Raw genomic sequence first — 11267 nt, forward strand, 5'->3', positions numbered from 1 at the left:
GACTGTGAGCAAGGCACTTCCCATCGCTGCGCCTCAGTTTTCCCATCAGCTGCATGATGATCTAGAGAACGTGGCTGTTACCTAAGTCAGTGAAGAGAAAGATTATACAAAGATTAGCATAAAAACGTGGGTGGGGTGGTGCGCAGCATAGATATGAAAGGTTCTAAAAAGTATGTGGGCCTCCTTCTTTGTGCTCCCTACCTCCTTCTATACAGTGGTTACTCAAAGCAAAAATAATATACCCTTCCTAAAAATGCAGCACACATCAGACACACATATATTTAGATCACTGTGCAAATGATTACTGACTTCTGTCCAAAGCAGGAAAATGGTGTCTTGTGCTAGAGAGGCGGAGAAAGACAAAGACTGATGCAGTCACCCTGGTGCAAGGAAAGGATGCAGATCTCTGGGGCAGATTCAGCTGTGGTACAAACACTGATGCTAGCCACACCCAGGAAGGCCAGGAGTAAATGGCAAAGTTCTCACAAGGCTGACCTGGAGGTCCATCAGGTTTTAGATGCATATAGGACAAGGACTCATCTCCCTGCATGTCAAACAACTCATTTCAACCCCCTAAACAAATGGTAGGACACTGCAGCAGAAGCAACCCTCAGGAAGGACAAGACAAAACACCTTTTAAGTCATTTTATTTTGCAGCTTTTTTGACTTGCTAAGCTATCTCCCTTGCCTGGCTGTGGTGTCATGTGCTCCTTTTCCCCAACCAAGGGACAATAATCTGTCACTAGAGCCACTCACTTGTCCCTGACACCCAACATGTGTTTTCTAGCCCTTCTGCCTGCTCAGAGCATGGAAATGGCAGCACAGAGACCCAGTGGCAGCAGGTGGGAACGGAACCCACATCTCCTAATCCCCACTGCTCACAGTCTTTAAAAAAAAAAAAAAAAAAAAAAAAAAAGAACTCCCCCCACCCTGCAGCACCTGGTTTCTCCCTTACATGCATAGCATCACTGCTGATGAATTGCAGCCTCAGAAGGAAAGAAAGAGGCCCAAAAGGCAGCTGGGAAACCCACCGTCCATTGGCTTCCCTCCACGCAAGGCGAGCGGGCTCCTTCTGCTGCAGTGACTTGGCAAGCACACCTTGCTCTGACTCAGCACCTCGCCGGCACCTCCTGTCAATTATTCCCACAAACTGCTGATGCCGGAAAGGCTATTTGCAATTAGGATGCAACACAAGCCGGTGGCAGTGGGATGCTTCAGTGCCCCCCCCCTCCTTTACCTGCAGCGCTCCCCTCCAGCCCTCTGGCTCAGGGCTGGAGCTCCCAGGGAGGGTGATGAGGGGACGGGGTGGGGGGTGGGGGGTGCAAGAAGGCTGGAGGAGGGGGGCCAGGGTGGGTGGAGGAAGCCTGCCCGCATTGTACCTATTCATTCTGTGGATAAACAGACAACTGTTGTCAGTGTGGCAGCCAAAATGCAGTTTTACCAAAAAAAAAGGAAAAAAAAAAATCAGCCAGTGGGAAGAGGGACGAGAGCAGCAAGAACCGATGAGAATATGCAAAAAAAAGCTGCTGAAGAACTAAAATGGATCATTCCCCAAAGAATAAGCAAAACGCAGCCTTGCTGCAACTCCATGCAGCTGAGAAACACAAGGCTATGCTCTGCGTCCAAGGCATTTTCAGCGCAGGAGAGGGAGGTGCTGAGTGCAGGCGGTGAGTGCAGATGAGCCCCGGAACAGGGGCCCAGGGCACACCAGCTGTTTCAGGGGCAAAAGGAAGGGCTGCCCTTGACAAGCCAAAGACATGACCATTCTGCAGACAGACTGAGGCTATTCTGTCCCTCTGCCAAGCAGCCAAGGTCCTCTCAACCTCTCCGAGCCACTAGCTCCCAACACACAGCCAGAAAGCCAAAGCAGGCTTGCAGCCTAGCAGCTCCACAACCAACGGAGGCATTCAGACATCAAACCCCATCAGACAGCAAAGTTCAAGCACACGGTCAGCTATGGAAACAGCCCAGCGGCCACACGAGCCCAGCATCAACCTGCAGAAGCCCTCCAGGACCTTCCCTCTCTCACAGGGCTTCAGCAAAACAACAGAGTCTGCCCCCCACCCCCCCAGGGTCTCAAGGAGCTTCAGTGCTCCCTCCCTGGCACAGGCAGTGAGAGGTGGCAGAGGGAGCGATGCCCAGGTGCCAGGGGGACCCAGAGCTTTCCCTGCAAGAGCACCCAGGGACCTTTCAACCAAGAAGCAGGACTGTATTTTCTTAGATATCACTGCAAAACCGAAATTCTCGCAGGGTGCAGCTGAGGCTGATAGGCGACACGGGAACACAAGTCGGAGCAGGCAGTGTGAAGCTGGAGCAAAAGGCTCCAAGGAGCACTTCAGGTTTGATGCTGAAGCCTGCAGTGAACCATTTCCTACAATATGATGCAATAACCATTTTATATAGTGCAGGAAAGGGATGAAATAGCCATGCTAACCAACAGCTGAAGCATCCAACATATCTCATAGTCCATGGGAACTCATCACAGACTAATGCCCTGCCTGGAAATCCAGTGTGAGCAAAAAGGCAGAGGCATCAGACTGCAAGACGAGTCACACACAGATCCCATCTAGACAGCCGAGATTGAAAAGGGAGAAAAATTAACTGAAAAATCAGATCTCACTAATAGCAGCAACCTGGATTTACCAATGGCCGTCTGATCAGGAATGGAATACCTACTGCGCAGCGTGGAGTGAAAGCAAAGGAACAACAAAGTCAAAGAAAACAGCAAAAAGTAGTGACTTCAGCAACACGTGCAGGAATTAGCTAAGTGTCGCCGCAGGTTACAAATGTGCAGCATCTTCAAGAGCGTAGGTAGGGCTTGGAACAGCCAGTCCCAGGGCACTCAGAAGCTAAAACACTGCAACTGATGCAAAGAGCAACCTGAGTCACAAAGTAACGCTGACCGCTACATAATGAAATTCAACTTCCTTGTGAGAAAAACAGCACCAGAACTTTGCACCGTGCCTCTTAAATGGTAGAGACAATTGCAAGCAAAAGTAGTCAAAACAGCCTAACTCCAAAGTCAGGGGAATTAAAGTTGTTATACTCTGTATGGTGGTGCGTTGAAGCAATCTCAGCATGGTCACTGAAAAGGTACTTGGTGCCCCTGAACAAAAAACTCCTGAGAAGCAAGAAAGTACTTTGTATGGTCAAACAAAAGAAATCAGTCTAAGCAGTTGCTTCATACAGATGGTAGCTAGGAAGGCTGCGAACAAAATTGAAGGCCAAATTGCAAAAGTCAAAACCCAATCATTTCAGTATGTTCAAAAGACAAGTCCAGAAGTGCCAAGCAGCAGGAGAATGACATTTCTCAAGTGGCTGCGCTTGCTGGCAAAGACAAGCAAGCTCTGGCTAAGTCAGGTGGTGCTCGAAGGTAGCCATGCTTTCCTGAAGGGAGGGTACAGGCTAACCTGGAAGCTGCAGCAGGGATCGGTTAAACTGGTCAAATTTCCTAAGCCCCTACAAGCACGCATCAGGAGACAAACCAGCTCAACCTCTGCTCAGAGGAACTGTGGCCCTTCAATCCACTCAGATTTTGGAAGGAAAACGACAGGATTAAGTGATGAATTTTCAGTCACTTCAAAGTGCACCTGCTAAACCGTCCTGGGTAGGATGCCAGTTTGGTGCCAGCCCTGTCCCCTGCTTGCTCGGGGTGGGAAACCTCCCCCCTTGCCTCCCCCCCCTGGGGTTCATGCCACTCGGGTTCAGGCTGAGTCCAGAGCTGCTGCCCCACCACTTGGTGCCCAGGCTTGGAGGCGCGGGTGTCCCTCTCCCCCTGCTCTTGCTCTGGCTGCGATTACAAGGGATTACCCCCAGGTTTCATACCAGCTCTGGGGTGGTTTAATCTATTCCTTAATATCTGGAAGAGAGACAGGGAGCTGGCAAAGTGATTTGGACTGGCTGAGACAAAAGAAGATTGAGAGAGACTTCCAAGGGATCTGACAAAGCTCGGCAAGTGGGCAGCACAGTGCAAGATGAAATTCAACATTACCAAACGTACAGTAATAAGAACTTGAGAGAATAATCTGAACCACTTGTATACCATGGGGCTCTAATTCAAATGCAATCACTTGAGGAAAATATCTTGGTATCACTGTGAACGGCTCAATGAAAACATCTGTTCAACGTACAACGGTGGTCAAAAAAGCAAGCAAGCTGTTAGGATGTTTAAAGGCAGAGGCTGAAAAGGATGCTGGAAGTATTAAAATGCCACTGTGAACACTGACAGTGCACCCTCAGCTAGAATGGCTGTGGTTACTCCTGGCTGGCACACCTGAGAATACAGAAGGCACAGAAAGGTTTCATTATTCACCAGTCTGTAACGCTTACTGGTCAAGCACAGTTAAAGCTGGGACAATGTAATTTGGAGAGGAGTTAGGTAGGAAGAAATTATCAAATGGCTATGGAGAAGTGAAACAGGTGTCTCTATGTTTCTGGTTTGGTTTTTTAAGAGAAAGACAAAAGGTTTTTCGATACAACTGAAGAGTGGGAAACGTGACCGGACATAAGGAAACTAGTATGATTTTCCTTTCCATTTCTGCTTTTACATTTTCTGCTTATTCTAAACAGAGACCATAATTAATTGCTAGGAATGATTAGCCCGTGTTATCGTAAAGTCAAGACCTCAGAAGAAATCAGAGGCCTGTGCATGTGTAAGGATACTGGGAACATCCACAGAGATGTCAGGTAGAATGAAAAAAAAATAATAATAAAAGGGAAAGAAAAAAAGCATAGCAGCACTACACCCTCATGCTTCCAGGCATTAGCCAACTTCTAATTAATGAGGATTAGGAAGTAATCTCCCCAGTGGGCACGCAGAGAGGGTATACCAACCCCCTTGCTCCTGGCAGATGCCGTTAATACGCCAGGCAGGGGATGAGCTGTGCCTGGACATCCCCCCTGCAGCCCGAGCCGGCTGGGAGGCGGAGGTCTGGGTGCCCAGCGGGGCTCACACCAAGCCCCCCCAATAACGGAAGAGGCTGCAAAAGGGGGCTCGGTTACCCCAGCTCAACCCCGCTCCTGGCAAGGGGGGAAGTTCTGCACCTGCTGCTTTGCACGCAGAGGGGGCTTCCCTGGGGAAAGGGGGCAAAATGGACATTTTAGTTGCTGCGCGTTGGTAGGAGGAGTATGTACGACTTAGTTCATTTTACAGCAAGGAAGTGGAATGTGGACATTAAGAGAAATCATGAGAAAATTGGATTGAGGAGGCTTTGAAGTCCAGAACAATACATACACCTACCTCATCCTAGGGCAACCTGTAGCACTGACATGGCACCAGACTCACATTTGGTACCAATTGCTCGCTGGGGGGGGGTTGGGGGGTTGGCACCCCCCGTTGAAGCCATCCAGTGCTGGCCACACCACTGCAGACCAGCAGCCTGACCTGAGCCAGCGCTGCTTAGACTGGCCACTGCAGAAATGCAACACACGTTGTAAACAGTGTGTCATGTCCCCCACCAAAATGACAGCCCTGCCTTCAGCACTTTGAGTAAAACTGAAGCCCAGACGTAACCAAGTGGAGTTCAGACATCGGCTTTCTCCTGCTGATGCTTGTGAAACACAATCTAGCTCCTGTTCTCATCACTAGGCTGACTCGTGAGGATGTGAGGAAAAAACGCACGAGTTTTTATCCTCAAGTAAGCAATCTGATCAATCTAATACCAAAATTACACTTCAAATTAACTTAATGCAGATATGCAAATGCATAAGGACTGCTGTGCGGCCAGGAGGAGAGCTGTGGCTCTGCACATGCACGAGCAATAAGAGCTAGAGCTCGATCTGCTAGTCCTGTTCTGACTTCTCCAGTGACTGCTCCAGAAGGGAAAACACAGATTAACAAAGGGGCTGTATTTCTTAAATAGCAACTTGTCTTAGTTCGCATGCCGTATCTGGTTCTGTTGGTGCAAACAGCGTTCAAGGACACAGACAATGCCACGTACGTGTACAGGGTGTTTGCATACATGTGTCAGGATGGCAAAAATAATAGATAGAGACTGTGCGCAGATACCACCAATTGCTGCAAGTTGGTTTTTATCACTGTTGTTCTTAAACGTCCTGTAGAAATAGAAAATAGCAAGCACTAAGGCTTTCACTGTAGATACATCCACTAAAACAAACCCTATCAAATGCAGGATGTTTTGTAAGATCATAACTGTGTTTCAAAAGAAAAAGAGGGTAAAATTGTCAGAAATACAGGAGCATCCAACTTAAGCACCTTTGGGATGAAAAGTTTTGACTTTTCACATGAAAATATCTTTTTGCTTAGGGTATTTTCTTGCATTATAATAACACAAAGAAACAAAGTATTGGTTGTCCTAAGATGGAATTTCTCTCAAAAATTTCCTTTTAAAACCATCAAAGCATTTCACTTCTATTTCCACTCAGAATGAAGCCAAATTCCTCAATCCTGATGAAACAGAGCATTTGTCCTCAGCCCAGCTCAAGCAATAAACAAAAAAGGCAGAAGCCAGAATGGACACAAGCGACCTCCAAAACCAAAGAGATGTAAGCATGTAAGGAAAAAAACCCCTCACAACAGTTCACCGTGCATAATTAATAATGTGCTTTCTCCCTGGTGCGTAAGACATGAAATGTTTGTGAGAGAAAAGTGGGGTGGCATATGACTAGGAGCCCTGTAACGGTGGCTTCTCTAAAGGAGAGGCTGGGCAGATGCTCTACCTGACAGCAAGCAAAGCATTTCACCTCTGTACACTTCAGCTTTCCACGCTATAAATCAAACTGACTGCCCTCACAAAGTAAGTTTGGAGACTCTCAATTAGTTAATGCTCGTAAATGACTGTGCAAACACAAGGTAGTATTAACCAGGGAACTGTCTTTGTTACACTACTGTCTGTTAAACAACCAGGAGCTAAATTTCTCTCTGAACATTTACAAAAGGGAAGACAGCATTAATGCTCCACAAGGAGAAAACTACAAAGAACAGATTTTCAGTGCATGCACTTCTCCTTAGAATAAACTGTGTTAAAAGCACTTTACTTAAAAAGCACAATGATAGTAGCATCCTGCTAAATATAGATGACTCACCACAGTTTAGTAGTGAACATCTCTAAAGAGTACCATTACAGGATTGCTTAACCTGCTGCATAAAGTTAAGCATTCTCTTGAGGTTACAGTTTGGACCAAGACACTCAAGGCTACTACCAGCATCTGCTGACCTTCAGCAGGTCACGAAACCTCTCTGAGCCTCGTTTTCTCCATCTGTACTATTGGTATAATAATAAAAACATATCTCCCCAGCAAAGGCAGGAAAAATGATTTTGAAGTTTCTTAATGAGTTGTTTATACCATACTTGGTATATCCATATTACTACTGAGCAGCTAAATATAGCTGTTCTCGAGGCACTCTGAGATCCCTTAGAGAAGGGAATCTTACACAAAAAAATTGGGGTTTGGGGAACACTGAAGAAACAGAGATAAAGAATTCATTTCCAAAATAAGGGAAGCACACCCACTTCAGAGACGCAAAAAGTGATTAACGCATCCATGCCTACCACGGGGACCAAGGTCAGGTCACAAGCAAAATGATCTACACGTCACAAAACCACACAGCTTGACACAAATGGCAATCTGTTCCAAAAAATAAATTAATGCATAATCATGGAAGAGCAAGAGACAGCCACAGTCCTTTCCTGCTAGGGCTGCAGAGCTGGTGCAGGGCTGGGAAGGACAGGTGGGCTAGGTGGGCTAGCACGAGGATGCTGCAAGGCCACAACTTAAACACTCGGTTGCAGCTGCGATAACCTCAGACTGGCAGGAGGGTGAGGACCAGAAAAGTTGTGTGAAAAGTTGCAGACCTGCTGTTGCATTGATGCAGTACTGCCAGGCACGCACACACACCTCCCCTCCCCTGATCTCGCAAGATCCAGCAGCGACAGACTGTAACACACCAGCATCTCACTTGTTGCGATACTATGTCACAGGATCCAAACACCATCCAGTTTAAAAAAAAAAAAAAAAAAAAAAAAAGAAGTTGGTTCCGCAGTTTAGCTATACCCAACGTGCGATTTCTAACACATTTGACAATTTGCAGTATGCTATTTCTGGCTATGTAGCAGGATTGGTTTGCAATCACAGGTTTGGTTTCAAAGCTCTAAACAGAATTCCCTCCTATCCTTCCCTAAACTTCTCTAGGGAGCCTGAAAAATATTATTTCCTCAAAAGTTATTATGTTTATAATACTTTTGAGGGAAAACACAGATGATGCCCCCACCCCAGCAGCATTAAACATGGGTATTACAGGCCCAGAGAAAGCGGTCATCTAGCTCCAGTTAAAAAGAATCATTGCTATTCTACAGATTTCAAAATAACATAAGAAAAAGTGACTATAATATTTGATTGACATCTCACTACGAAGTCTGACTGTATTTTATCATAGGCATAAAGTGTGAGAATGATGGAATGACCTCCAGGGACATTTACTCCCCACCACTTTTCATTTGTTCAGCATTAAGTATTTATTCTGATTATACACTCTTACAGTTTCTGATCCTTTCATTTTTAAACCTTTCACCTTTCATTTAAGTATCACTTTGCATACGACCCCATCATTTTTCTCATCTATCCTCTAAACCAAACCTAAAGCCTCAAAAAGGAAGAAAAAAAAAATCACTCTTCCTAACCAGACTTGGCAACCCAGAGCAGAAATACATTTAGTGATCCTCTGCAAATGTTGTTTAGGAAAAAACTCTCCTGATTTTATTTCAGCTTTCATGAGGGTATGTCTGTTCCTTACTTTATCAGGGTTTTCTTCTCAAATTCAAGAACCACCAAAAACATGGCCATGCTGTGTAACACAGAAGTAACCATGTGCCACAGCTATTTTCATCTACCACCGCCTTCTAAAGACTCTTCCTAAGGCAAAAAGAAAACAAAAACAAAAACAGGCCTGAGAGACAGGTGATCTTTAAACCTTAAAGGAAAGTTCAAGAAAAAGCAGATAAATATTTCATGGAAAGGTGTGTTTCTGTGCCTAGTTGTCTCCACTGTCATCGTCCCCACATGCCCTCAACTGAAAAAAGAAAAGAAAATATGGAGTCAATCTTTTTGCCTAAAGAGATAATTAAATGCCCCTTTAATTTTAACCTTAGATCTGATTACTGTTATGTGTTTTCACAGAGATATCACATCAACAGAAACACTTCATCACTTACATGCCTCTAACTGCAGTAGGCACAGTAACTTTCTAGGCAGTTACACCTTTGCAATGCCTGCAGACAAAAAATTATGGCATCGAGAACCTGAAAATTATTGAACTCATTTCCAAACCAGGAAAACTACAAAAAGTAAACAAACAGCATGAAGTGTGAAACAGCTGAGATTAATTCTTTCAATTAAATGCTAATAAACTTCTTTTTCTTTTCCATAATTCATCCCTCTGAAGTCAGCAGGTGCAATCTCCAGTTAATGCATGCGACTCAGGCTCCCAAATGTTTTCTGAGAGGAGGACTCAGGGTGCTTTTGGGGCTGAAGTGTTTGTGAAAAGTTCATCCTGTCCATCGCAAGACTCGTTTCTCAGTGGGTCCTGAGGCGCAGGGAATGGCCTGCTGCGTCTGGCAGGACAGCGAGAGCCAGGCACAGCCACCCAAGCAGCTGACTCCATCCCAGATCCAGACTGCGAGGAAGTTTCATCCAGACCTTGCTGAGACATCTCAGGTATTCTTGTGGGAGATCCCGTCATTTCTTACTGTCCTCCCACTCCCTCGGGGATCACTCCCAGCAGGTTTCCCAGCTTCCCAGTAGTGAAGGTGGTCCGCAGCAGTGCCCAGCTGGCTCAGCAGAGCTGTGCCCTGCTCACTGCAGAGCAGACCCTCCACAGAGCTGCTTAGTGGACCTCTGCATAAGCGAGCAGACCTTCAGAAAATTACCTTGTAGACCTCAGTAAAACACAGCTGAGCAGGCCTGCTCTGAAGTTTGGCATTACTTAAAAGAAGTAATTAGCCCCTGATCAACAGATGAGTCTGAACATCTCGTACTTTGTAGTTTCCTCTGTTGCCCTTATCGCAGCACCTCCTGGTGCTCCCCAGCAATGCACTAAAGTGATGTGAGTAGCATCTGTCACATGCAGTTTGTTCCCTCTCCGCAGAGAGGGCCAGGCTACACACCTTATTTCAGAAGGGCTTTTGGGGGCAGGAGGTGATGGAGAGGTTTGGCTCTCTCCATATCCCCAGGGAAAGGCACTTAGAGCTGAAGGAGCCTGCTGTGAGGCTGGGAGGAAGAGGCCAGGGGGACACGGAGGGCTCCGAGCAGCCTGTCAGCATCTCTGCAGAAAGTTCCCTGCTACCTCAGGGCCTAAAGAATAGCCCAGAGTTTTCCACCCAGGTGAGCTTAGCAAGGGGCTAGGCCCAGACAGCCAAGCCAAACGTGAAGCCCGGTTTAAAGCGAGTTTGACAGCACCATAAGAAAAACAAATAAATAAATATATATATATATTTATAATAATAGTAAGGGGGATGGTGCAGGGGAGGCAGCAAGAGGAGCCGAGCGGAGCAGCGCTCCTTCCCCACGCCTGCCTGCAAAAGCACTCGCCTGCCGCCGCATTTCCGAGCATCCCCGGTGGGACCGCAACGAAAACTTCCCCACCGGCTCGGTGGACGGGGCATCGGCGTGGGGACGGTAGCGGGGATGGGGCGGGCCCCCGCCCCATCCCCGCTACCGTCCCCACGCCGATGCCCCGTCCGTGGGGACCGGTCCCCGCTCCACCCGTGCGGCACTCACCTCGCAGGGCCAGGAGAGCGGCCAGGGCTACCGGCACCCACCTCCCGCCTCCTCCGGGGCGCCGCCGCGTCATGCCGGGCCGGGGCGAGGGGCTTAGCTCGGGCCACCGAGCCCTTCCTTCCCCCCGCAGCCGCAGGTGCCGCTGGTGATGATGATGATGATGGTGGGACCGGCGCCGTCCCGGGACCGCCCGCTCGCGGCGAGGCTCCGCCGTGCCCCAAGCCCCGGGAGCCCGGGGAGGGCGGCGGGTGCGGCCGCCGGCCCGAGAGCGCAGCCTGGCGGCCCCGAGCCGCCCCCGCAACCCGCCGGGCTGCGGCTGGCACCCCCCCCCCCCCCCGCACCGCACCGTGCGTCCCGTCCCGGCAACCGGCGGCACAGCCCACCCCCCCTCCCTCCCCGCGAGAACGGGGGGTGCCCCCCCACACCACCCCCACCCCCTTTCCCCGCCAACCCGCTGCACCCGTAGGGATGCTGCACGGGCCCGGGTGACGAGTCGTGGTCCAGCACGGGTGGGAGATCGCCCCCTCCCCCCC

General features: G+C 48.4%; 1 protein-coding gene across 2 annotated transcripts in view; it reads right to left on the bottom strand.

Moving 5' to 3' along the window:
* Positions 1-10976, bottom strand: part of IGSF11 (immunoglobulin superfamily member 11) — a 107628-nt gene extending 96652 nt beyond the window's left edge. The window contains exon 1 of one of the 2 annotated variants that reach the window (XM_055809194.1): positions 10735-10976. In XM_055809194.1, coding sequence (XP_055665169.1) covers positions 10735-10807 — 73 coding nt within the window. In that variant the 5' untranslated portion in view covers positions 10808-10976. The remainder of the gene's footprint in view (positions 1-10734) is intronic. The other variant, XM_055809195.1, reaches the window with a different exon arrangement.
* Between the last annotated feature and the right edge of the window lie 291 nt (positions 10977-11267).

Source organism: Falco peregrinus, chromosome 6 (assembly GCF_023634155.1).
Source record: "Falco peregrinus isolate bFalPer1 chromosome 6, bFalPer1.pri, whole genome shotgun sequence".
Taxonomy (NCBI): Eukaryota; Metazoa; Chordata; class Aves; order Falconiformes; family Falconidae; genus Falco; species Falco peregrinus.